The sequence below is a fragment of the Ailuropoda melanoleuca genome, chromosome 12 (genome assembly GCF_002007445.2).
Source record: "Ailuropoda melanoleuca isolate Jingjing chromosome 12, ASM200744v2, whole genome shotgun sequence".
NCBI lineage: Eukaryota > Metazoa > Chordata > Mammalia > Carnivora > Ursidae > Ailuropoda > Ailuropoda melanoleuca.
In genome coordinates this window covers 42,052,016-42,079,298 of record NC_048229.1, presented here as the reverse complement: position 1 = coordinate 42,079,298, position 27,283 = coordinate 42,052,016, and the positions used below count along the sequence as shown (strand labels likewise).

General features: G+C 45.5%; 3 protein-coding genes across 5 annotated transcripts in view; 1 reads left to right on the top strand and 2 right to left on the bottom strand.

Annotated features, from left to right (window-relative positions):
- The window catches only part of CEP89 (centrosomal protein 89), a 73,097-nt gene extending 58,068 nt beyond the window's left edge, over nt 1–15,029 (bottom strand). For both annotated transcript variants that reach the window (XM_019810438.2, XM_002929732.4), the window contains exons 1-4: nt 14,888–15,029; nt 12,950–13,056; nt 7,782–7,940; nt 4,761–4,944 (exon numbers count right to left, since the gene is read on the bottom strand). In XM_019810438.2, coding sequence (XP_019665997.2) covers nt 4,761–4,944; nt 7,782–7,940; nt 12,950–13,056; nt 14,888–14,926 — 489 coding nt within the window. In that variant the 5' untranslated portion in view covers nt 14,927–15,029. The remainder of the gene's footprint in view (nt 1–4,760; nt 4,945–7,781; nt 7,941–12,949; nt 13,057–14,887) is intronic.
- Nucleotides 15,030–15,266: 237 nt separating this feature from the next.
- FAAP24 (FA core complex associated protein 24) lies at nt 15,267–18,098 on the top strand. Of its 2 annotated transcripts, none has more exons than XM_034639351.1 (5): nt 15,267–15,304; nt 15,601–15,719; nt 15,834–15,973; nt 16,159–16,311; nt 17,458–18,098. In XM_034639351.1, the coding sequence occupies exons 2-5, from the start codon at nt 15,614–15,616 to the stop codon at nt 17,704–17,706; spliced, it is 648 nt and encodes a 215-aa protein (XP_034495242.1). In that variant the 5' UTR covers nt 15,267–15,304; nt 15,601–15,613; the 3' UTR covers nt 17,707–18,098. The 2 variants fall into 2 exon arrangements, with proteins under 2 accessions (XP_034495242.1, XP_002929779.1); XM_002929733.4 differs by having other exon boundaries at nt 15,294–15,414.
- Nucleotides 18,099–20,608: 2,510 nt separating this feature from the next.
- The window catches only part of RHPN2 (rhophilin Rho GTPase binding protein 2), a 55,191-nt gene continuing 48,516 nt past the window's right edge, over nt 20,609–27,283 (bottom strand). Inside the window, exons 12-15 of the mRNA XM_002929730.4 lie at nt 27,143–27,219; nt 25,919–26,065; nt 25,470–25,625; nt 20,609–21,241 (exon numbers count right to left, since the gene is read on the bottom strand). Of these exons, the coding sequence (XP_002929776.1) occupies nt 20,981–21,241; nt 25,470–25,625; nt 25,919–26,065; nt 27,143–27,219 (641 nt within the window). The 3' untranslated portion in view covers nt 20,609–20,980. The remainder of the gene's footprint in view (nt 21,242–25,469; nt 25,626–25,918; nt 26,066–27,142; nt 27,220–27,283) is intronic.

The following is a 27,283-nucleotide window of genomic DNA, read 5'->3' as shown; positions in this document are numbered from 1 at the left end:
ACGTATGGCACTTCCTGACACAATGCTTTACAAATCCACAAACACAATAGCAAGAATAAGGACAGCAGCACTTCGGTAACATTCTATTCGTGAATTCTATTCAAAAACAGTAACTAGGCATTTACACTACACTCTTTTCCCTTAAAACCTATTGAAAGCAATCAAAAGAACTGGGCCCAGGACGCTTGAGTGGCTCAGTCTGTTAAGCGCCTGCCTTCGGCTCAGGGCGTGATCCCAGCGTTATGGGATCGAGCCCCACATCAGGCTTCTCCGCTATGAGCCTGCTTCTTCTTCTCCCACTCCCCCTGCTTGTGTTCCCTCTCTCGCTGGCTGTCTCTCTCTGTCAAATAAATAAATTTAAAAATCTTAAAAAAAAAAAAAGAATTGGGCCAGGGGGAGAAAGCTTAATCAATGGGCAGAAAACAGCTACCAAATCTATGAAATTTGGAACGGAGAAGCCAAAAGCTGCCAGACCTCCTCAGACGTCAGGCATGCAGATGCTTGAAAAACCACAAAGCATCACAGTTATAGAGGTCCACAGTGATGTTCTGACAGGTGCAATGAGCGCAAGGGTGCGGACAGGCCCAGGAAAAGTATAGTCACTGCCACACGGCAGAAGCGAGGGGAGAAGCTAAAGGGAGACACCAATGGAGAGCCCAACTTGACTGTCCAGAATCCAGCCCCTATTCTCTCCAAGAAATGAAGGACACCACAGACTGACACGAAGAACCCAAAGAAGAGATACGGAAGACCAAGAAGAGTGCCAAGGCAACAAGAGATGTGGAAAGTAAATTGGTAAAACTAAAAACCAAAAGTAAAAAATGAAACCAATACAGAGAAGGTAAAAGCTATACTAGAAGCAATAACACAGTGACAAAGAGATGAGGAGGGTACACAGAGCAAATCACAGAAAATAACACTGCAAAGAAAAAAGAGAGACAAATGATTACAGAAAATAGGACAGACAGGGAAGACAGAGGACAGCCAACAAATGTATAACTCGCGTTCCCAAAGGAGAATAAAACAGATGATAAGCTTAGTCGATAAAATAGGAAGGAAATGTTCTCTGAAAATAAATAAGGGAGATGAAAATCTGTGTCTGCAGAATTAAATAATCAAACTAAATTTCAGGAAAAAAGACAGATAATAACACACACCACAACAAATTCTGGTGAAGTTACTAAACTATAAAGGACAACAAACAACCCTATCAAGGTGTCGGGCAGAAGAATCAAGTAAAGGGAAAAGCAAGGAGGCCAGAGCTCCTTCCCATCCCTTTGCTGTCTCTCTCTGCAGCCCTCTCAGAAAGGTTACCTCCCCCGCTGACATGGTCTCACGCCACCCTATCCCCTTCCTTTGTAACATTTATCGTAACTGTGATTGACTAACTGGTGATAGTGTGACTGCGGACTCTGTCTTACGCAGCTTCTCCGGCGCCCAGCACCATGCCTGGCCCTCGCTGCATGCTCAATCACTGTATGTTGAATTACTGACCTACCCCAGACAGAGTAACCTCCCTGACACAGTCCTTTATGGGTGCAGAGAAGTTATCTGACTCATCCAAGCCATACAACTGGGAAGTCGAGAAGCAGGGACTTAAACCCAGGTCTCTGAATGCCCACGGCACTGTTCTGTCCAGTGGACGCTAGCATCGCGTGAACTGACCACAAATTCACGCCCCCCACTTCCCCTCCAGCCTTACTTTTGGGTGGCACCAATAAGAAAACTGCTGAAAACAAGACTTGCTTTCCATGTTAGGCCATTTCTGAGCGGGTGCATACTTCACATGAAGATGTTTGCCCAACTACCCTGAAACACAGAGAGAGGCATGAGGGATAGATTTCAGTCCAAATAGCCTGATTTGGGCTGCTCTGTTTCCTTATCTTTCTAATTTGAAAATTGTTTACTTTAAAGGAAGTACAAATGACTCATAATAAAATCACAAATTATTTTCCTCAGATTACAGAATGTCCATAGTAAACACAGAGAAGGCAAGTTTACTTTTCGACATTAAATGTACCCCACGGGCAGTATCTCCTTCAGAGCTGGTGCCATCGAGCAATTAAATAGCATTCTTACACGCTCCACACACCATTTTCCCCAAAGGTATATACTTTAATTGTATCAATTTAAGAATATTTGGCAAGTTTCAAAGAAAGCTTTATGTCTAAGAAATAGTTTCAACAGGCAAAAGGACGATAAACACAAATCTGAATTCTAAACAGAGAAACGTGGTTGCCCTGGTCTGAATCCTGCCTCTGCTCCTGGATGGTTGGCTGGGTAACAACCTTGGGCGAGTCACTTGCCCTGTTTCTTCCCACACTTAACCCTGAGGGTGTGAAGTAAATGAGATGGTCCACAGAAGCTGCCTAGCCTATATTAAATGCTCAGAAAATGTTACTGTGTTTTCCTGCACCTCGTGTTACCCCTGTAACTCTCTCCCCACCCCCACCCCAGAAAACCTAAACGGTAAGGCTGTGGGAAATTGAAATCCCTTTCCAGCTTACAGAGCCCTTTCATTCATACCATCTGCAACTGACCAGGACAAGGTACAGACTGTGATGAGCCCTTCCAATAGCAATCAGTTCCTAAAAGTCCACCTCTGGCTCCTGGGTTGATAGGGATGGTGTTCCTGACGGCTGGAATGAACAGAAATGGGGTGACTGGCATGCATATGCTGCGGGTGGGAAGGCAAAAGGACAAAAACTGCTTTGGAGAACAATCTGGCAATATCTGGCATGACCCAGCACACATAGGTACATGGACCAAATGTGCAAGGAAACAATCCAAATGTTCATTAGTAGGGGCGTAGATAAAAAAAAGTTAACGTGGATTCATCTCAAAACTGCAATGCTGAGTGAAAAAAGCCAAGAGGTGGAATGACTGGTTCACTATGATGACCTATTTACAATTAAAAAAAAAAAAATTGTACTGTATTTGTTTGCTGACACTTACTTGCAGTAAAAGAATAAAAACACAGACTTCTAGAATGTATTCCAAATCCAAGAGCAGATCACCTTCCAGGGAGGGAGACAAATATGATTTCAACACTAACTATAATTTCATTTCTTTTTTAAAAATCTGAAACAAGAAAAGATAAGCTGTCCATACTTGCTCATTCTGGAGAATGAGATTACTAACATGTTATATTATTTTCTAATTTTCCATTTCTTTTCTTGCTGGGTCACAGAAAATATACATGTTCAGCTTTAACATAAACTGAAATGTCAGTTTTTCAGAGTGGTGGTACCAGCTCACATACCCACTGGCATTAGATGATCCCTCCATCACCTCACCAGCCCTTGATATGGCTAGTTGTCCTGCTCTACTTTGCACATTTTAAACTAAAACAAAATTTCCCAACTGTACATGGGTCCTGAAGCCACCATGACAGATGTGCCTACACAATAAAATATGTACCCTGCTAATGATAAAGAAGGTTGTTTAGGTCCCTGTAATCTCTTTCTTCTATGGGAAATGGGGTAGTAAGCTTTACTTCCAAAACAGTTGAGTGATAAACAACTTGTCTGTAACCTCAGTGCAAAATACTAGCCAGAAAGTATGCAGACTGAGGGGCAGAGGGACATCCCCCAGGCCCAAGGTGGAACCTGCTCGGGGCTCGGCCACCTCGCTGTAGAGAAACCTCACTCTGCATGTTACAGTCTGCAGATGTTACAAAGTGATGGTGAGGGGCGCCTGGGTGGCACAGCGGTTGAGTGTCTGCCTTCAGCTCAGGGCGTGATCCCGGCGTTCCGGGATCGAGCCCCACATCGGGCTCCTCCGCTATGAGCCTGCTTCTTCCTCTCTCACTCCCCCCTGTTTGTGTTCCCTCTCTCGCTGGCTGTCTCTACCTCTGTCGAATAAATAAATAAAATCTTTAAAAAAAAAAAAAAAAAGAAAGAAAGTGATGGTGAGTTCATGAAATGCTCACAGAAGGACTCTTCAAACTAAGCTCCCTGGGACCATTGAACATGTGAGTCAATATCGGGGAGGGGCACTCAGTAGAAATATAATTGCTCTGAATATCATTCGATGCTGCAAATCTGTATATATAGTCACTATGAGTAACATACGTTATAGTGACGGTGAAGGAGAGAAAAGAAAGAGAAATTACAGTTCTGTCTTCTGCCATTAAAGAAACAGCACTACCTAGTTTCCCAAACCCTGGGAGCACAGAGTTGAAAGCACAGCAGCTTGGACGTGGTGGAGGAATGGGCTCCATCAACCTCTTTGCACCATGGTTCCTCCCACGTGGCAGGGCCATAAATGCAACCTCCCTCACCGGGGCAGTGGGGGCTAACTGCGGGAAGAGCTTGAAACAGAGACTCCCGTACGGTACGTACTCAAAGAATGGCAGCTACTACCAAGACGAATGACGATATTCCTCTTGACGGACATGAATTTGAAGAAAGGTTGCAACAGGCATGTTGAAACTGGAAAAGTGACAGGAAAAGTAGCTTTGGGGGCCAAAGGAAAGAGCAGGTTTACTTAGCACTGGCTGGAAATCTACATTAAGAATGTGAAAGATGTTTATCTTTGTCTCTGAAGGCCCTGTCTTTGAACAATAAAGGAAAGAGTCTGAAATTTGTTGCCTGACCAGATTAAAAAAAAAAAATGAGACTGTCCATGTTATGAAAATCAGCCCCCAGACAAAAGTCATTAAAGGCAGAAGAGAGAAAAGAAAATCCTTTCTGATGCACTCTACACAATTTACGGTAAGTTAATAGGGCACAGAAGAAATTCTGGAATGTGAGCGACACCTGATTTCTGTGGGGCATGGCATAGACGGCAACACTGAGATCTCCCTCCGCTTCGGGAGCGCGGACATCCTCCGACTCCCGGCAGATGGACGACAGGTGTGCGTCCGTGTCGTCCTCCCCGTAGCCCAGCATGTCAAAGGATGGCAAAGATGATCTTCTTCCCGTCTCATTCTGCCAGTTTGGTCTGCATTAGAAGGTGGGGAGCAAAATAAACAAGCCACTGAACACTTCACGTCACTATACGTACGTGCATCAGATGCCCCACCTCCAACCCCCACCACAAAATTATTATAACCACCTTACAAAACATACAGAAGCTAAAGGGTTAAGTCATTCATGATCCCATCTCCTTGTACACTCAGCATTTCTTTCCAGCCTCTTACATAGGTTTTTCTAGTTCCTATCACTGCATACATACGCAATTTGCCTCACTGGTAACACATTTTTAAAGTCAAAACATTAGGGGCGCCTGGGTGGCTCAGTCGTTAAGCGTCTGCCTTCGGCTCAGGGCGTGATCCCAGGGTCCTGGGACCGAGCCCCGCATCGGGCTCCTCCGCTGGAAGCCTGCTTCTTCCTCTCCCACTCCCCCCTGCTTGTGTTCCCTCTCTCGCTGGCTGTCTCTCTCTGTCAAATAAATAAATAAAATCTTTAAAAAAAAATAAAGTCAAAACATTAAAATATAAGACTCCAGTAGATACACCAGTTTCGTCAGCCATTTCCTGTACTTAGGCTTTTCCCCCCCAAATGTCACTGTTACAAATAACTCTGTAATGAACATCTGCATGCAAATAATCTCTTCCGTATTTAGGATCCATCTTACGAACCAAATAACCATACAGTAAACTGCTGAGAAAATGGTGTGACTACTTTGGGGGTCTCCAGGTGTACCTCCAAAATCATTTCACCAATCAGCTCCCCAACGTGTGACTACATTAGTGACAAGTTTCCAAAACTTGGCAAAAGAACTTAAATCTCACTGTATAAATCCTGCATTTTTTACTGAAACAATGTATTTCCATATACGTGTGCAAGTCCTAATTCCTGTGGTGAACTGTCTGCTCATGTCCTTTGTCTACTGATCTACTTTGCTTCTAGTAATGTCTATTTCAATTTGAAATTAACCTTTTTATCTACAAAGTTCAAAACTTTGTATGTACTGTAAGTACTTTTCCTATTCTATTAATTCCATTGTGGCTATGTGAATTTTTTTAACATAAAGATGATTAAAAAAAAAAAACACACCCTTTTTTACTGTCTAAATTCTTAGCTTAGGAGGGCATTGCAGACATCTCCCTCTGAGAGGTTTGATAAGAGTGGCTATAGGATTTCCTGGTCTTATTTATGATGTTATGTACAGATTAATCCTTTCACTTAATAGGAATCTGTTTGGTATATGAAGTAGGCTAGACTCGAAGCTGATCTTTTTTTCTACCACTGCTAATAACTATACTGTCGAATCCTTTCCTACCCCTTTGCTCTGTGAGGTGGCCCTTATGAAAGGGTCACCATGCATGCAAACCCCAGGTCCCCTTAGGGCATCCACACGCACTCCTCTATCTAACCAGTCCTACTGTTTTCACTACTTCAACTATGCGTTTTAAATATGATGTGGTTAGGGGTGCCTGGGTGGCACAGCGGTTAAGCGTCTGCCTTCGGCTCAGGGCGTGATCCTGGTGTTCTGGGATCGAGCCCCACATCAGGCTCCTCCGCTGTGAGCCTGCTTCTTCCTCTCCCACTCCCCCTGCTTGTGTTCCCTCTCTCGCTGGCTGTCTCTATCTCTGTCGAATAAATAAATAAAATCTTTAAAAAATAAATACATAAACAAATATGATGTGGCTAATCCAGCCCTCCCCCGAGTCAAAATTCTTCGTTTCCGGATTTCCTCTGATGGTCTTATCCACTCATTCTTTCTAGTGAAGTTTAAGAGCATTTCTTCATCTTTAAGTTCTTATCCAGCTAAAGTGAAACACGCTATGTTCAAATATCTCAAAATGAAGTCAAGATTAAAATGTGAAAACCAAAAATATTAACATGTCCTAGAAGGAAATAAGTGAGCATTCACAGAATAGGGAAGGTGTCTAGATTTCACAATAATGTCAGAAACTACAAAGACTGATAGATCTTACTGCATAAAAAAGGTATGCAAAAAACCGTCAAAAAACAAAATTGAATAAACATGACAGATAAAAGGCAAATCTGGTCATGTGTTCCCCCAGCCCCACCCCATAAGCCCTTAAAGCCCTCAGTGTCTTCCTGGTACTCTTAGCAGGAGGGGGTGGGAAGGACCAAACCTCAGAACAGGACACGCAAGGCATCACCAGGCTGAACCCTGCCCACTCCTCCAGGCCTTCTTGAATGACTGCCCACCCCACCCGAGTGCCCCCAGCCACAAACATCTTCCTTCAGCTGCTCACATGTGTCCTTGCATCATGCTCCCTCTTCTTTGTCTTGAAAGCGCATCCGAGCCCCACACTGACCATCTCCCCAGAATCCCTGAGCTATTCCCAGGCCCTCCTTGTACCCTGCTCAGCTCTTCTCTCAATGCTCTCTTCCTGAGGAGGAAACCTTCCTGACCGCTCAGCCCAATGTCTGTTCTCGCCCAGCTCAAACAACAGAGAAAATGATGTTAAAGAAAAGGTTGTAGTGTAGGTGCCAACAAAGGTAAAATCAGTATGAATGTTCAGAGAGGGGCCACACAAGAGGTGGTGGGCGACAGCTCTTGCATCTAGGTTGTGGCCAGGAGAGTCCCGTGAGGGGCTGAAAGCAGCCCTGAATTCATTGGCTCTGTGCGGCCATGAAAACAACCAGGGCTTTCACACACCCTAATCTCACAAGAGCCACTCTAGAGAAAATTCTGATATGAGTCAAAAGCAATCAGTGTCCCAGGACAGTGTTTCTTTGTCCCTGGTGATGAAAACCTGAGTACTAAGCTCCAGTTGTAAACACACACACACACACACACACACACACACGTGCTGGGGCTCCTCTGCTGGAGGAACAGCAGAGCCGCGATGGCCTTACTGAAGCCTCAGCTCCGAGGTGGTGGCATAGGGCTCGATGAAACTGTCCTTTTCCACATAGGACGTGTCACTCTCAGACAGCGATCTCTGGCGAGGTTGAGGAATGGCAACAGTGCGGCCGGTCAGTGTTGTTGTTAGGATGACTGCAGCCAGAGCAGACCTAGGGACAAAAGCATGCCAGGGAGAAAGTGAGACACAAACCTGCAAGCTGAAGGCTGAACAACAGGACACGAGAATTCCTGAAGGGTGACCTTCTGGTCCATGTTTAGTGCATATCTACCGCCTACGTGCCCGCCGTCTGTTATGTGCCTCATTTCATTATCACACCAACTGAATGAATGGATATTACTGTCATCTCCATTTTTGCCTAAAATATAAATGACTTGTCCAAGATTTCCTAGCTAATAGGAGATGGGTCCAGGTCTCTAATCTAGGCAATCTATATTCAAGTCGTTCCTTTTTAAAATAAAAGATCAGAATGGGGGGGGTGAAGGGGGAGATATAAAAAAAATACAAAATATTTTAAAATTATTTTTAAAAGATATATATTTATTTGAGAGAGAGAGAACACACGTGAGTGGGAGGGGCAGAGGGAGAGGGAATCTCTGGCCAACTCCATGCTGAGCGTGGAACCCAACCCAGGCTCTCATGACCCTGAGATCAGGACCTGAGCTGAAACCAAGAGCGGGACACTTAACCAACTATGCCACCCAGGTGCCCCAAAAAAAGACAGAAAAGATTTTAAAAGGCATTTTAAAAACGCCTGCAAATTATTCAAAACTGTAATATTGGAAAGACAGAGTAGTGGATTTACCCTCCCGCTTGAAAAAGCAAAACAAAACAACAGATTTACAACTGTGTCAGCTTACTGCCTGAGAGAATTTCCAGGTCATGGCACAGGGAGGAAGAGCTGAAGTGGAGCCAGGTTTACCTCCTGAGCTGTGGAGACAGAGCTGAGCGTCCAGGAGCAGCCCAGCGGACAGAATTTGCAGGACAGAGGACCGGAAAGGAGAGAGCTGAACAGAGAGATCCGGAAATCTGCAGAAGGCCCCCTGAGTGTTCAGCAAAACATTCCTCAGCGCGTGAATGTGAGGAAACTATCCAAGGCTGGGGGAAGAACTACCTACAATGATTAGAGGATCAGTGGGGACCATGCCTGTTCCCACCAGACAGATGGGAAAAAATTATAATCTATAGGACGTTGAGTACAGTCCTCGGAAATGTCTTGCCTCAGTAGTGGGGAGTAATTAGCCCAAGATTGAGCACTGGTTCAGATGTACTTAGTAAATCATAAAAACAAGACCTAAGAAATCAAATCAGTTCCACATAACTTAACTGCATCCCCGAACAAAATTCCAGAAGATTGGTAGGAATAGAAAAATATCTAGGGGCGCCTGGGTGGCACAGCGGTTAAGCGTCTGCCTTCAGCTCAGGGCGTGATCCCGGCGTTATGGGATTGAGCCCCACATCAGGCTCCTCCGCTATGAGCCTGCTTCTTCCTCTCCCACTCCCTCTGCTGTGTTCCCTCTCTCGCTGGCTGTCTCTATCTCTATCGAATAAATAAAATAAAATCTTAAAAAAAAAAAGAAAGAAAAAAAAAGAAAAATATCTAGCACACAACAAGGTGACACAACAGTGTCTAGTATGCAATCCAAGATAACCAGGCATGCAAAGAGACAGAAAAACATGACCCAAAATTATGAGAAGAATCAACGGAAAGCCATTCAGAACTCAATGCATATGTTAGAATTAGCAGAGAAGGACATTAAAACAGTTATAACTTATTCCACATGTTCAAAAAGCTAAGTAGAAACACAGGAGATTATTGAAAAAGACTTGAACTCTGGGAGCTGAAAATTACACAGTATGGGACAGACAGCAGATTACCCATTGCAGAAGAAAAGACTAGAGAAATTGAAAGCAAAACAAGAGAAAATAGCCAAAATGAAACACAAAGAGGAAATAATTTTTTTTAAAAAAAAGCATCATGAAACATGCGATAAAAAATGCGACTGTTTTATGCTTTAAGCCACTAAGATTTGGTGTCATTTGTTACACAACAATAGGTAACTAATACAATACAGCCTTTCATCAGATGGTCCTGGAACAACTGGGTATCCATATGCAAAAAAAATGAGCTTGAATCTGTACCTCCCACACAGAACCATATTCAAAAATAAACTCAAATTGGATCACAGACCTCAATGTAAAGCCCAAAACTATAAAACTTCTGGAAGAAAATACAGGAGAAAATCTTTGTGGCCTTGGGTCAGGCAAAGATTTCTTTGATAAGATACTGAAATCTTGATTTGTAAAAGAAAAAAATTGATAAAATGAACTTCATAAAAATTAAAAACTTCTGCTCTTTGAAAGACACTGTTAAGAGAATGAAAAGGCAAGCCACGCACAGGGAGAAAACATTTGCAAATCTCATATTCGATGAAGGACTTGTATCCAGAATATATAAAGAACTCTCAAAATACAGTAACAGGAACACAAACCACCCAATTTTTAAAAGAGGGCACAAGATTTGAATAGACACGTCACCAAAGAAGATCTACAAATGCCATATAAACACAAAAGATGTTCAACCACCTTAGGTATCAAAGAAAAGCAAAATAAAACCACGATGAGATACTACTACACTACTTCTCTTAGAATGTCCAAAATTCACATTCACAAGCACATCTGTGGAGGAAGCCTCAAGAAATCTGCCCCCTCGGGTAGAGAGATCCAGAAAACTGCAAGGAAGGAGTTGGGAATTTCAGATGTGTGCAAGGACTCCAGGCACAACAGAGCTGCCCGGGCCAAAGCAATAAGGAATGGGCCACACCAAATCAGTATACAGTCATCCAGAAAGCATAAGGAAGATGGAGATTCGCCAGACAAGCTCCATACATTGTTACCTATGCTCCGTCACCACTTCCAAAATCCTATCAACAGGCAATATGAGTTAGAGCTAATGCCAACTAAAATTAGAAAACCACACCCCACACACACACTACTGACTAAATCAAGTGTTGGTGAGGATGTGAGCAACGCTGGTCAGAACAAAAATTAAAACACTGGAAAATAGTTTGACAGTTACTTAACATACACCTATTTAGGACCCACCTATTCTACTCCTAGGTGTTTACCCAAGAAAAACAAAAGCATGTGTAGGAATCAAATTGTGCACAAATGGTCACGGCAGCTTTATTTTCAAAATAATAGAACCTGAAAACAACTCCAATATCCATCCACAGGTAAATGGAGAAACAAACTGTAATTGTGACATATCCATTATTCATACGATGGAACACTACTCAGCAATAAAAGGGATGAATTGCTGATTTTTCACAACAATATGGCTGAATCTCAAAATAATTTTGCTGAATCAAAGAAGCCGGCATAATTATTTTGTGTAATCCCACTTGTATAAAATTCTAGAAAATGCAGACTAATTTAATGTGACAGAAAGCAGATCAGTGGTGGTGGGGAGATGGGGGTGACGGTGGATAGGGCAGAGGAAGGGGGAGAGAAGAACAGGAGGCAGGAACTACAAAGGGGCCAGAAGGAAACCCGAGGGGATGATGGATATGTTTATTATCTTGATCACGGTGATGGTTTCATGGGTGTAAACATATGTCATGACATGATGCGTTTCAAATATGTCAATTATACCTCAATAAAACTGGTTTAGGAAAGATAAAAGACTATATAAGGCAAAAATAATAACAATGCATTGTGGGATTTATAATGGACAGAATTTTTTTCTTAAAGATTTTATTTATTTATTTGACAGAGAGTGAGAGGGAACCCAAGCAGGGGGAGGGGGAGAGCGAGAGTCAGGCTTCCCGCTAAGCAGGGAGCCCAATGCGGGGCTCAATCCCAGGACCCTGGGATCTTGACCTGAGCTGAAGGCAGATGCTTAATGACTGAGCCACCCAGGCACCCCTAACGGATGGAATTAAAAAGGGCAACAGTAACACGAAGGATGGGAAGGGGGAAGTGGAAGTAAATGGCTGTAGGATTCTTAGGCTATTACACTTCGCAGGAAGTAACATCTCAGTTTAATTTGAACGTCATTTCCTATAAATAAAAAAATGTAGAAATACGCCACATTTGCCAGAGCCTTGTGGATTATTTTTGGCTTATAAACATTATAATCCAGGAAGGTATTTTTGTAGAGGAGACAAGAGGTTTTCTCATGTACCGACAGCATGCTTGCCATGAAATGAAACGTGTTGGTTTTTCTGCTTGATGATGGAAGGTAAAGCTAACCGTCTCGCTCTCACTGTTGAGACATAAACACGTAAGCCCTAACGACACAGAGTCAGGGTTGGTCACAGAGACACTGAAGAGCTGGACAGACAGACCCACAGAGGTCCTGCCGTGGGGCCATCGCTTGCCAGCTGTGAGACTTTACACCAACACTCAACACCTGAGCCCGAGCCAGAGCGGCCAACAAGACCTCTCTCAGAGGGTCGTTGAGAGGATGGGATGAAATAATGCTTCTGAAGGACTTACTATAGTCCTCGGCTCGGGGTAAACACTAATAAACGGCTCTTCTTGTTAGCAACATGGTACTTAAGGAAAAAACAAACACTAAAAATATTTCAAAGTGTTTTTTTCTCAGGAGGCATACCATATTCTAGTTTCGAAGAACACTAACAAAGGTTCCACCCGTGCATGGAATTAGTTCTCACTGTCAATTCACTGGTGTCAAGCCATGTATCAGTGCTTTTTATGGATAAAAAAAATAGTCTAAAATTCTCCTGTGTCTAAGCCCTTAGAAGGCACAGGCAGGGGTGTTAGGTATAAAAGAAAGTTAGTTCTCTGATGTCGGGAGCATTGGAAGATGGGGGAATTCCAGGCCCTAGAGAGTGAACACCTTCCTTCCCTCCTTCCTTCCCCCAAATCAGCTCTTTTAAAAGGCAGACTTGTATTTCAAAAGAAAATTATCTGCATAATTCAAATTGCTTTCAACGTACTATGAACCTATATACTTGGGCTTTAACGCTTTCTCTCTGGAAAAGTAATTGCTTTCTTACGAAATGGGCAAACTCCATACACCTGAAAGGGACAGATCATTATCCCACAGAGAAACCTTATTAAGTGCTTGATTCTGGAACCATGATAAACAGTTCGAAGGACATGAATCTAATGGCCTGTTCACCCGAGACTCACCTTGGTCTCTCTGGAGAAGGGTTGGGGCTGCGGGGAGGCGGTGTGCGGGGCACAGCTGGCTTTGGTGCGATGCTGGCTGCAGGCAGAAGGCCATGGATGATGTGTTTCTGCACAAATGAAACCCAGCGGCGTCAGTGGTGTATGGAATCACCTGGGTCCTGTTACCACCCCACCTGGGGCTTAAAAGGGGACACCTGCACTGGCCACCCAGGGATCTAACCCCACCAGGAACCCAGTCTTCCCTCTAACATCCCCAATTCCCATCTGGCCAGGCAAGCATGCCCACCCAGGGAACACCATTGCAGCTGCCCACTGTGGGGAACTTCTCGTCCTTCCCTCCTCAGAGGGGCTTCCCTGACCATCCCCCAGAGTCACCCTCTAGGACCTCCAGTCTCACAGCACGACCCCCAGTGACTCTACTCCCTCGCTTGCTTGCTCCCCTCCCCCCTTGCAGAATGGAAGCTTCCCGAGAGCAGACAACCTTCTTGTCTTTATCAACCCTGGAACTCAAGCACTTCCCCCATTACTCCACACCAAGCAGAAGCTTAATAAAGATTTTAGGTAGTTTACCTCAAAGATGCAGAACAGTGAAAACTAGTTCCTACATACAATGAAAATCAGAGAATCTGGCTTTAGGCAAGCGGTAGTCATTCAGAAGTTTCTGAGTGTAGCCTACTCTTCACTCTCTAGGCACTAGCCATTCATTATTCACACCTACTAGAGGCAAAATACCAGGACTGCAATGAAGAAACCTTGTCCTCACGGTCCAGGTAATAGCGTTCGGAGGGAAAACACCCAAGTACTTATCAAGTAACACAGAATTATGGCAAGCGCCAAGGGAAAGGTAAAGACAAATTTGGTGCTGGGGTGGCACAGGGAGAGAAGGGCTCCTTCAGGACCCAGCAAGGGGACCTCTAATGTCTCACTGGAGAAAAATCACAAAGGTATTTAGACTGGGTCACCAAAGACAGCCACTGAGCTCTCACGTGTGGGAAATGAGATGGAAAACATAGGAAGAGGGAACAGCATGAACAACGGAAAGAAGCAAGACATTAGTGGCAGTGTTCTAGAAATAAGAAGTATTACAGTTTGCTGGAATACAGAAGCGTTGGGAGGAGAGGCTAGAAGAATGGGCTGGGGTAAGAGTGGGGATTGTTCCCATTTAAGAGTTTTTTCACGTGACTAAGGAGAACCTGTGGCTTAGTCAGGAACACACACGGAAATTTGCCCCTGGAAAGTTTCACCTGGCAGCGAAAGGCATGAAATTGGGAGCAGACGCCTATAGTGATAGAGTGGTCATAGTAAGATTTGCAGGGAAGCATTCAGGGCAGAAGGACTAGCAAAGGCCTGAAGGAACAGAAGAAATGGCTGGAGAGAGAGAGAGAGAGAGAGAAAGAGAGAGAGTGTGTGTGTTTTGGAGACACTGGGTTTTAAGGAGTGCAGTAGCAAGATCAGATGTCCATTTTAAAAGAAGCCCTCTGGCTGCCATGTGGAGAACGGACCTAGGAAAAGGGCAAGACTGGAAGCAGAGAAAAAGCGAGGAGCTGAGGCAGGAGCCAGGTAGATGCTGGAAGCCAGGGTGGAGGCGGGAACAGCAGGTTATATTTGGTGGGTAAAATCTATGGAACTTGGCTGATGGAGTTACGCGGTGGATAGCGGAGGGAGGACTCAAGAACGACTTCCCACTGGGAGATATTCAGCAGTGGAGTAGGTTTCTGCCGGCAGGACTGCTCCCCGACATGGGAGCGAACATAGCAGGGGAGACAAGGCGACTTCTGTCTGACTGAGGCTGACCCTGGGATAGAGAATGCTTTAGAACACAAAAAATCAGGGCTTCTCGAACGGAAAACCACTTCCTTTTGTGCTGCTGCTGGCCTCAACCTCAGGCCAAATCCCAAACCCTTCTCCTTTAACTCCTGGCCCCCGGGATCTACTTACGAACTGGCTCTTGCGGCCCCTGCGAAATCCCTGGAGCATCCTTGCTGCGGGGAGTGACCGGACCAGGGCTGGACCGACGTGCAAATAGCACCACAGGCGAGGACCGCTCCCTAGAACCCGAGCCCCTCCCGTTGGCTTAGCCCCAGACGCTTTTTCTACGCAATGCACTTCACAACAACCTCGTCTTCCATTGGCTCTACTTTGTCCTTGGCCAATCAGAGCCAAGGTTACTCCGCACCCGTCGCTCTTGGCAACCAGCATCCCCCAATTCAAATTCCTCCGGGGCGGAAACAGAGCGTGGTCCGTTCTCTTATTGGCCAGCTGAGGTGGCGATCTCTGACGCCCTAGCCAATCCGGCGCCGTGAGAGGTGGAGGGCGGGCAGGATGAAAAATTGGCAAGCTCAACCGAGGGAAACCGTAAGTGGAGCGCCGCAGGTGAAAGTTCGGGGTCCTCTGGCTGGGGCCCAGGTGGGGTTGGGCTGGCTCCAGACGGGACTGAGAAGCCGTGGCGCAGACCGAGCCAGCAGGTGACGAAAATGAGCGACGCGGCTACCACGGCGGGAATCTCCTGGATTTTAGACTTCAGCAAATAATTCAGTCTTTTAAAGACGCTGCAAACGGGCGCCTGCCAGAGAGGCCCTGACTTTGAGGGGTACGTGGGGCCGTGTGCAGGAGAGCCTGCTCAAACGCCGTCTTCTTGTTTTCCTTGTTAGATCGAGGCCACCGATGGCCAGGAACCCCCCTGAGGGCACAGGCCCCATGCACGTGCCTTTTGGGCATGTCGTGGCCAACGAGAAGTGGCGTGGGTCGCAGCTCGTGCACGGGATGCAAGGTCGGTGGGCTGCCCTCTGCACATGCCCTCTTCTAAGCTTTTTCAAAACGTGCTACTTACTGTCGCTTTTCACCCAGCGCTCACGGAACTCATTTTTCTTGTCTGTGTTCTAAGGGAAAATTAAAATCGTTTTTGAGGATGGCCTGACACCGGTAGATTTTTACCTGTCAAGCAGATCTTGCATTCTTTATGTCACTGAAGCTGATTTGGTGGCAGGAAATGGCTACAGGAAGAGGCTTGTTCGGGTTAGAAATGTAAGTACTGAATTGAAGACACTGATGGAAAATTGACTTCCATTTGCCCCCTCCTCCATCCTTTGTAATAATTTATATATAACCATTGGCCATTCCGAGCACTCTTAGACTGATAGGTTTCTTAAACTGGAGGGTAGTTTCGTTACCAAATGGTTTACTGTTTTGGTTTTTTTCTTCCTTTGAAGTCCAGTAATCTTCAAGGGATTGTAATAGTTGAGAAAACGCAGATGAGTGAACAATACTTCTCAGCCATACAGAAGTTTACTGTGCTGGACCTTGGGATGGTGTTGCTTCCAGTGGCCAGCCAGATGGAAGCATCCTGCCTTATCATCCAGTTGGTAAGTACTGATTCCTACTCCTCTAGGAATAGGAGCCCTGCCTTACAGACTCCCACCTGACATTCCTGGATCTTTCACTCCAGCTGCTGCCCTTGCTACGGTTGCAATCCATCAGTCCTGTCTACGGTCGTCCTCACTTATCTGTGGTCAACTGCAGTCCAAAACAGATGATCTTTTTTTAAAAATACAAAACCTGATTCTCCATTGTCTTCATTGATTATTCATCTTGGCCGTGCTTTAGAATTTCCTGAGGAACTTTTAAGAACAGCGATATGTGAGCCTTACCTCAGATCAATTAAAAATCAGAATGTCAGGGTAGGGCCTAAAGCATCAATTTGTGTTGTGTTGTTGATTTTAAATTTCCCTTTTGGTGTGTAGCTAGGATTGAGAACCAAATTGAAAAATGCAAGCAGCCCGGTGTCGTTCACAGATCACTCTTCCTTCTCTGCGACCTCCCTTGCTTCACTGTTCCTAACTTCTCCTGATGTAATGCTATTGTCTGCCCTCCTATATCCACCGCTGACTGAAAACTGGGTTACTCCTTTGGTAGGCAAGCTCTCTCTGGGTCCTGTCCCAAGCAGGTCCAGTTTAGTTTTAATTTAATCCCATACTGGGTGCCTGGGTGGCTCAGTCAGTTAAGCTTCTGCCTTTTGCTCGGGTCATGATCCCAGGGTCCTGGGATCAAGTCCTGTATCCGGCTCCCTGCTCAGCAGGGAGTCTGCTTCTCCCTCTCCTTCTGACCCCCACCCTGCTTGTGTGCAAGTGCTCGCTTGCTTTCTCACTCTCTCTCAAATAAATAAATAAAATCTTTAAAAAAAGTTTAATCCCATACAACTGAATCATTTCTTAGCGGACCACAGGAACATGTTTGAATTTGTCAGAGTATGTTTGCATTGCTTTGTCCTAAGCATTCTGAAAATCCAAGTTTTAATAAATTTTTCGTAGTCCTTTGTGTACTCATATGGTTCATCTTTCAATAATTTTGCTGATGCCTGAAAAATTATATTCATGGTATATGAAAACGTCTGTAGTGGTAAGTCAAGCTGGACCAAATGGAAAAAGTGAAACTAAATTTGCATACATTTTTAAGAGAACTGCCAGTCCTCTAGAGGGCGCTCATGTGCTTTCCCTTTACCCTTGGTTTAGGTTCAAGAACAAACCAAAGAGCCCAGAAAGAACCCTTTCCTCAGTAAGAAAAGGACTCAGGTCCCTGAGCTATCCCTCCTTCGAACGGTGCAACAGATCCCAGGAGTTGGAAAAGTTAAAGCTCCCCTTCTGCTTCAGAAGTTCCCAAGTATCCAGCAACTAAGCAATGCTTCCATCCGAGAACTGGAGCCAGTCGTGGGACAAGCAGTCGCCCAGCACATTCAAGAGTTCTTCACACAGCCCCACTGACGGCTCTTCTCGGCTCTTCTCGCAGCATGTACTCCTCTTGGACCATGAGCTACTGGATCTTGATCTTGTTTGGTTTTCGTATTTAAAAATGGAGAACAAAGACTTTCCTTTCACACCACCTACTGAGTGAGGGGGTGAGGCCTGTATGGAAAGTGCCAGTTGCCCTGCCTTGCTCTCTGGGTTCGGGTGTTTAAGTTAGTGGGCTCCAGATAGCACAGCCCTCACTCTGCTAATGGAAGAGGAGGCGTGGAGGGCATGCCTGGACTGCTCAGTCAGTAGAGCATGTGACTCTTGATCTTGGGGTTGGGACTGAGCCCCATGTTGGGGGTAGCCATTCCTTAAAAACAAAATCTTCAAAACAAAACAAAAAACCAGGGGGCCTGGGTGGTGCAGTCAGCTGAGTATCCAACTCTTTGTTTTGGCTCAGATCGTGATCTCAGGGTCGTGAGATCGAGCCCTCCATTTGGCTCTGTTCAGCATGGAGTCTGCTTGGGATTCTCCTTCTGTCTCTCAAAATAAATAAATCTAAAAGCAAAAACAAACAAATCTTTAAAAGAGAAAGAGAAGGCCCATGGGGATCTTCCTAAGAGAGTTTAATTAAGGAACTCTCAAACTCAGCAAAAAGCCAGCCTGAGCAGATTGAACTGTGTCCATCATGGAAAGTTCTAATCAAGTTCCAGGAGGTAGATGTGACCGTCTGAAGGAAACAAACGTACAGTGAAGTCCTGTACTGTGTACCATGAACCCCTTGTTCCTGGTGGCAGAGCCAGTGTGCTTCCAATGTGGTCTTATTATCGGTATGTTTTGAGGGTGTTGCCAGTGTAAATAAACAATCGTACTGCACTTTTTCTTCCTTCCTCCCTCCCTCCCTTCCTGGTAGCAGCAGTTTGTTCATAGTCACTGAGCATGTCTTCTGAACACAGCCTGCAGTTGGGAGTTCCCTTTTAAAGGTAAAAAGCCCATGTGTATGAAGGAGGAAAAGAACGTGTTTGCCCATGTATAGCCCAACACTGGGGAGATATGTAGGAAAATGGCAGGGCAGATGCATCCAGAGAGGAGAGCCCGGGTGGGGGTGAAAAGGTCCAATCAGCCACTCAAAACATAAATGCACTTAGCCACTCCGGAAAACGGCAAGGAGGCTCCTCAAAAAGTTGAAAATAGAGCTACCCTACAGCCCAGCAATTGCCCTATTGGGTACTTACCCCAAAGGTACAAATATAGTGATCCAAAGGGGCACCTGCACCCCAATGTTTATAGCAGACATGTCCACAATAGCCAAACTATGGGAAGAGCCCAGATGTCCATTGACAGATGAATGGATAAAGAAGATGTGGTGTATATCTACAGTGGAATATACTACTCAGCCATCAAAAAAAAAAAAAAAAAATGAGATCTTGCCATTTGCAACGACGTGGATGGAACTAGAGGGTATCACGCTAAGTGAAATAAGTCAATCCGAGAAAGACAATTATATGATCTCCCTGGTATGTGGAATTTAAGAAACTAAACAGGATCATAGGGGAAGAGAGGAAAAAATAAAACAAAATTGGAGATAAACCATTAGAGACTCTTTTTTTTTTTTAAAGATTTTATTTATTTATTTGACAGAGATAGAGACAGCCAGAGAGAGTGAACACAAGCAGGGGGAGTGGGAGAGGAAGAAGCAGGCTCATAGCGGAGGAGCCTGATGTGGGGCTCGATCCCATAACTCCGGGATCACACCCTGAGCCGAAGGCAGATGCTCAACCGCTGTGCCACCCAGGCGACCCCCATTAGAGACTCTTAATCATAGGAAACAAACTGAGGGTTGATGGGGGGGGGGGTGGAGGGGTGGGGTAACTAGGTGATGGACATTAAGGAGGGCACATGATGTAATGAGCACTGGGTATCTTACTGATGAATCACTGACCTCTACCTCTGAAACTAATAATACATTATATGTTAATTAACTGAATTTAAATTTTAAAAAATAAATGCACTTAAAGATGCCTTATGTTTTCAAAGATACTAATAACTTGAAACCTCTGTAAGTCCTGTTTTGTGAAATGTTAGTCATAAAAAACCAAACCATAAGAACATTTTGTGCATTAGGGTAGAAACAATTTAAAGAGGAATGACATTAAGTAGAAAAAGAGTAAAAAAGAAAAAAAAAAAGCCAAAACCCATTAACTCAGTCAAATGAATACATTTATTTAAATATTTATACAAAAATGTCCCTAATAGCAGTGGATACACTTTGCCAAATATGGTTGCTTCCCTTTTGATATTGCACACTAGAAAATATTTGTTCTTGTTAATTCTCAAAAATAGATTTCAATTTTTTTTTTTTTTAGGTATAGAACTTGTACTGCGTCAACCGTGACTCTTACTAGAATCACGGCATCATCCAACTTATGGCAAGAGAAATCGACAGGTACGAACGTCATTTTAAAAAGTCAAATAGAGCTTTAAACTAGAATCATTTACATCTTTACCTTATAAAATGTCTCTAATCCATCTTAAAGACTCTTATAATATAGAATTACGTATTTTCTACTTTAAACAAAAATGTTTTGAGTATCAAACAGCATATTGTCTACCTTGTAGATAGCATCCCATCTAACACTGCCACTGTGTTAACAACTTGTAAATGACATCAGACTAGAACCAACACTGCTCCTAAATTGTGTGTGGGGGGTTTTGTTTTGTTTTGTTGTTTTTATCTAATAAGTTATGGTAAATTTGGCACTAGACTTTATCTGGAAATAGCATCAGATTATGTAGAAAATCGTAAAATCTTATCATTTTAGGTTCACGAACTCCCCCTAAGGAAGCAGTTCTTTGGAACATTTCTTAGGAATACTACCTGAGTAATAAGACTAACTTGTCATAGTCCCTTGACCTGCCTTGATTTGGGGTCATCTGAATTCTGAGTTAAGGAATGATCTATTATCCAAGTCTAGAAATGATTACAAGGAGGACCAACAGAGGTAAGCCTATTTAATTCTGAGAATAACTACACACCGTCACTGTAGCCATTAAAAACAGCCGTATTTTCAACACCGTTCTATTTACAATACTTTATATAATAAATAACTTGCAGCAATATGGTGACACTCCCCAAATTTCTCAAGGTTTCTTGTTACTGTCATTCATGAAGATCTACCAATTGTGAGTTTACCCAGTGAGAAAATGGGATCTGCGAGTATTTAGAAATTTTCCATCGTGGCACAGATATGAACGCCTGGTCAGCACCGGAGACATCTGGGGCCTGGACGTTTTTGGTTTCCTCACATCAGTACAAAGAACTGTCGGAGTTGAGAAGGCTGAAGGGAGAGGGGAGCTTCTTCTTGACTTGAGGCCTCGCAACCCCAACCGACGGGAGGCACAAGGTGCTGGCCGACTTCTGCCTGTTCTTGTTGGTGCCCCAACTCAAAAAAGAAGGCTTCTTCGAGATTTTCTTGGTTTTATCAGTTTTATCATCATCATCTATGGCTAAGCAGATCATGGAGTAGGTTTTCTGCATTCCCACAGAGTATGTCGCACACTTATTGTGCTGCACATGGGAAAGAAGAAAAATGGTGTTAGAAGTCCAGGTAGCTGATAAGGGACTGCAAAGTCTGAGGCTCACGTTCTGCTCTTACGCATCCTTTTAAAAATTAAGCTGATATAATTCTGGAACTCGGGTGACTTACGAGGACAATTTTTACAGGACAGACTCAGTAGTAGTAATTTAGGCTAGTAGTATGACTCGCTTTTTAAGGTTCTTATTCTATTTGTAAAAATAACACTCATGGTCAACAGTATAAAAATACATATACTGAAAGGTAGGCATCCCCCGCACCTTGACTTCCAGGCCTTTCCCCTGAAGTAACCACGATTTCTGTTCTGCTTTTACTTTTTCATTTTTTAAAAATGTATTATTTTTAAGATTTTTTTTTGTTTATTTGAGAGAGAGCGAGAGCATGAGCATGGGGGAGGGGCAGAGGGAGAGGGAGAAGCAGACTCCCCGCTGAGCAAAGAAACTCTAATCCTGACCCCAAGCCTCTACTGGGCACCTCATCACCCCACACTCCTAACATTATCGTAGTAAATTCGTTCCTTCTCACCTAGATGTCTCTGGAAGCCCCATATGTGTCTACACGTCAAGCCCCATACGTGTCTACACGTCCTCCTCATAGTACTGTGTCTGTCCCTGAAGACAAATCCTGTGTGTCTGGATCTCACTCCCTCCCCCCGATTCCTCCATCCTGCACTCCTGTCTCCCCAACCTTTCCCATCAGCATGCAAGTTTAATGTGTTATCAATACACACACATACTCATACAACCACCACCACCAACCTTGAAAGGCTTCCCTTTTCCCTATGTCCCCCTCCCAGCTCACACCCCCATGTCTGCTCCCTTCCTGCCATTCCTTTTTTCTTGTCCTCAAGCACCATGCTCCCCCCTACCCATTCCCCAAATATTCCTGAGGCACCCCTCTGACTCACAGCGATAGAGAGCCCAGTTGGAAAGCACTGTACTCATCCCATTTTGTAGGAATGAGGAAACAGTCCCAGAGAGGGTATTCACTTGCTGAAGGCCACACAGCTGGTTCCCAGCGGGCAGGGCCCAGTTCCAGGCCTGCGGTCTCTCTGCTACATCAGCAGTTTCCAAACGTGCTCCGTGGAGGAATGCTGGGGGTCTAAACCACAATCCAAAGAGTGGGGTAGCGATCATCTATTCAGCCAGGACCCTGGGCTTTACTCTCATTATCTGGTTTTGTTTAGAGCAAAGTCCCGGCAGTTAAAAACAGTGCTCAGTTGCCGTCGTCTAAGGCCTCGATGGGTGAAAAGAATAACCCTATCATGGTTATTATAACACCTCTTGTAAAGGACATGTGCCCATGCTAGGTACCACCTCCCCATCTTCCCACGGCTCAGAAACAATCCCTGACAGCCACGGTCACACCACGGGTGGTAAAGCTGGGACTCCTTTCCAGGCAGTCTGAGTCTAGAAAATCTTGCTTTCTACCCCTACCTCAGCTCCTTCCCGGGCCGGGCTCAAAGTTATTACAGGCTGGAAAGATAAGCCTTTCTCCGTGTAAAGCCACACCTTGTGCTGGGCAACACACACACACACACCCCACCCCAGCCCTCTGGTCCTGAGCCCAGCTCTTTTATTTATCCTGCCTTTGGACAAACTTCTTTTGTTTCTGGTTGGGACCCTGATCCCTTGCCCAGCAATTCTACAGATTCCGCCCCTAAAAATTCCATTTCGCAGTGATTCCTTCCCCCAAGACGCTCTGTGAGTCCGACTTCATTCTCTTTAATTTGTAAATGGAGATGAAATTCACAGACCTTAACATTCACCACGTTACTACCACTCCGTGGTTTTGAGTCTGTTCAGGGATGTGCCACCACCACCGCCGCCTCATTTCAGAACAACTCCTTCCCCTCCAAAAGAAACCCTGAACCCATCAGCAGTTACCCCCGTTCCCTGACCACATACCCCGCCCCCACCCCGGGCCCTGGCAACCACTACTCTACATTGTGCTTCTATGGATTAGCCTGTTCTGCAGATTTCTTATTGAAGGACTCACACGATCCGTTCACTCTCCAGCCCGCTCTCATCAGAGTTCTGTTTCCATCTCTCCATGAAAAGTGTCCTTTTGTCCCGCTGCCAAATATAATAAACACAACTCCCCCTCTTAACTGTCCTCTACACAACCGACCGTGTTCTCTTGGCAGGATTCTCTTCTCTCGATTCCAGAAGCTTCTTTTCATCCTTTCTCTCTGAATGCCACTCTGCAACTTCCTTTGTGCCTATTTCTCTTCTAACTGACCTCCAGAGGCTTGCCGTGTCTCAAGGTTGAGCCCTTGACCCTCAGCCCCTCGTGGGTAATTCCATTTACTCTCTTCACAGCTTTAAAGATCACCTCTGTGTTGGTGATTCTCCGATGTTTATTTCTAGCTCTGACTTCTCCCTTGAACTGAAGATGTGGATGTCCAGCTAGCTGCCTCCTTCACATCACATTTGGACGGCCAATGTCATGTGCGACACTCATGGTACAACTGTTCTCTCTCTCATCTCCCCCCCTCGCCCCTGGCCCTCTTCCCCATCATTATGAAAAATGGTGCCTTTGTTCAAGCCCAAACCTGAGGAGTCATTTTCTCTCCACGATGTTTTTTTTTACACAAATCATCTACAAATCCCTGTCAGTTCTCCCTCCAAAACTACGTCTTGGGCGCATGCACCTCCCTCATCCTCCGCCGTCCCCGCCCTAATGTCAGCTGCTAACCTCGCTGGCCCGCACACCTGCTGGAGCCAGCTCCCGCTGCTGCCACCCAGCCAGCCTCCAGGCAACAAGACGTAAGACGTCCTTCTGAAATAAACATCATTCCCCTCCTTGCAGGGCTCCATGGCTTCTGAACTCTCCCACCGCTGCCAAAGAGGCCCGGCCTCCCTCCCCGCTCATTTCCTGCCGCTCCCTCATCACCATGTTCCAGCTGAAAGGCCTTCTTTCCATTCCTCCTGCGGGAGAAGCTTCTTCCTCCTCCAGGGACTCTCTGCACCTGGTCCCCCTGCCCAGAATGCTCCTCTGGTGCCCCCTCAACTAGCAGGTTCGTCCCTGTCACTCGTGTCTCGGGGTAAGCCCTGTCTAGAGCAGCCTCTTCCGCCTCCAGACGTTCCGTCCCATTACGCATCATGTTTCCTGTACTGCACTAATCAGAATCACAACCACGTATTCGCGGATTTGGTGCCGGCTATATGGAGGCAGGGACCGCATCCGACGAGCTCAGCCGCAGTTCTAACAGCGAGGGAGGGCCTGACACACACAGGACGCTCAGTCACGATCATGAATGAATCCCTGAGTGCTGTCACGGAGGGAAGCTTCTCAGGTACATGATGAACCGCAGCCAAGTGTGGAAGAGTCTGTGCACAGTGATGCTCCCACTTGGGGAGAAAAAAGGATGTAACTGTGCACACGAACTTGCACGGCAGCAGACACTTCCCAAGATCTCCCGGGGAACAGCTAACGCGGTCACTGCCGTGCAGAAAGGGACTTCCACGTCCTCTCATGCCCTTCTGTACCATTTCAGGATGTATTTTTTTACCATGAGTAGATAATACTTTTAGAGTCAAAGGAACTTAATCAGGCAGTGCCTGGGTGGCTCAGTCGGTTGAGCGTACGACTCTTGGTTTCGGCTCAGGTCGTGATCTCAGGGTTATGAGATCGAGCCCCGTGTCCCACTCTGTGCTCAGCAGAGAGTCTACTTGGGATTCTCTCCCTCTCCCTCTGCCACTCACGATAGATCACGCTCTCTCTCTCTCTCTCTAAAACAAATCTTTAGGGACACCTGGGTGGCTCAGTCGGCTAAGCATCTACCTTCGGCTCAGGTCATGATCTCAAGAGTACTGGGATTGAGTCCCACATGGGACTCCCTGCTCAGTGGGGAGCCTACTTCTCCCTCTGCCTGCTGCCCCTCCCCCTGCTTGTGCTCGCGAATTCTTTCTCACTCTCTCAAACAAATACAGTCTTTAAAAATAAATATATAAATATTTTTAAAAAACTGAATCAGAAAAAAAATAAAATGAGCCGGTTCTTTCATCTACAGCATTTTTTACAGTTTTCCAATGATCTCTGGCCCAAGGTGAGCACGTCCCAGCGAGGACGAGCTCAGGAGTCCAGTGGTCAGGTCACCAATGCAGGCAGGAGGTGCAGGGCCTGGCACACCCCTAGGGCCGGACTCACACCGGCCTCACCCCCACTGCTGTTTCCTGCCAGGCTGTCAGTGCTCACCATGGACGAGGTGAAGTCCAGCAGGCTCACGACCTTCATCTCCACGCCGTCCCTGCCACAGGCCTTCAGCCGCCTCATGACCTCGCTCACCGTCAGCCACTTGCAGTCCACGTCTTGAATGGAAACGATATAATCCCCTTCCTTGGCCCCTGCCAGCTACGAACGTAGGATTTACAGGAAGGTCAGTGTTCCGTTCATTCCAATCCCTGGATCAGTTTCCCAAGGACATGAACAAAATCGACAGCATGCATGAATCCTTTGCTCTTTGGGCAGGTAGCTAGCAGCTGCGAGACGTCTTTCACACAGTCAGAACTTTTACACAAAGGAACCCTAGATTCATCACACCCCCAGGTAGGTTGTTTGGGCAGCTCTCTCTGTACGTGACCGGTCTGACTGCCTGCAAGGACCCCGCTGAGTTTTGCTCCCGATCTAGGGAGGTACACGCTTACCGCGGCAGAGCAGTGAGGATCCAGGAAGTGGACTTGAACGGGGGAGTTTCCTCTCAAGGTGAACCCCAAGTCCCCTTCTTCTGCGGTAAAGTGAATACTTCGAGGCGGCGTCCATCTCTTGTTAGCCGAAAACACCGACAGGGGGCCCTTGGGAACAGAGCATTATTAGGTCTAGGATCTGCAGGCTGAATCAGGCACTTGAAAGCTGCAGGAAATGTCACCTTGTTGTCCTTGCAGATGTCACTCGGCCTTGTTCAGAGACCAGTGACACCACCAGGGATAATACATGCTACAGCAGTCATACAAGAACAGTAACTGCCATTTTTTCTAAAATAGCAATATATATTTTAAAGAAAATGTGTTTTTTTAAGATTTTATTTATTTGACGGAGAGAGAGAGCACAAGCAAGGAGAGTGGGAGAGGAAGAAGCAGACTCCCCACTGAGCAGGGAGCCCGATGTGGGGCTCAATCCCAGGACTCTGAGATCATGACCTAAGCCTAAGGCAGATGCTTAACCAACTGAGCTACCCAAGCGCCCCGAGAAAATGTTCTTTAAAAAATCATCTTAGGGGTGCCTGGGTGGTTCAGTCGGTTGAGTGTCCAACTCTTGATTTCGGCTCAGGTCATGATCTCAGGGTCCTGGGATCGAGCCCCGCATCAGGCTATATGCTCAGAACGAGTCTGCTCACCCCTCTCCCTCTGCTCCTCCCCATGCTCCCATGCGCACACTCTCTCTCTCAAATAAAATCTTGGGGTGCCTGGGTGGCTCAGTCAGTTAAGTGTCTGCCTTCGGCTCAGGTCATGATCCGGCTGTCTTGGGAACAAGTCCTGCATTGGGCTCCGTGCTCAGCAGGGACCCTGCTTCTCCCTCTCCCTCTGCGGCTCACCCTGCTTGTGCTCTCTCGCTCTCTCAAATAAATAAATAAAATATAAATAAATAAATAAATAAATAGTCTTTTAAAAAATCATCTTAATGAAAATTGTATAAAGGCTCTAATTTTAAAAGTCTAACATTATCGGGGTGCCTGGGACTCAGCCGGTTAAGTGTCCAACTCTTCTTCCTCAGCTCAGGTCTTGATTGCAAAGTCATGCATTGGACTCCACATGGGGCATAGAGCCTACTTTAAAAAAAAAATCTAAAATCATCTAAAAATAGCCTTTTACATACTTGCAACTTATATGAGCTGTCCCCTTGAGTCACTATGAAATAAGCATTCAACATACCAGCTTCTGGAAGAAGTCTGTCACTGTCACCTTGGAGAACTGTGGCAATATAATTTCAACCTCTTGCTCAGTTTTAGCTGGAAAAGAATATTAAAAGGGAAAGCGTAAATGTTTCTGTAACTGAAACTGATCCTTGAAAAC

Excerpts from the sequence above, each read along its gene's own strand:
- FAAP24 (XM_034639351.1), top strand. The coding sequence starts at position 15,614 with ATGGCCAGGAACCCCCCTGAGGGCACAGGCCCCATGCACGTGCCTTTT. Across the intron at positions 15,720-15,833 it reads GCTCGTGCACGGGATGCAAG|GGAAAATTAAAATCGTTTTT; the intron begins GTCGGTGGGCTG and ends CTGTGTTCTAAG. Across the intron at positions 15,974-16,158 it reads GGCTTGTTCGGGTTAGAAAT|TCCAGTAATCTTCAAGGGAT; the intron begins GTAAGTACTGAA and ends CTTCCTTTGAAG.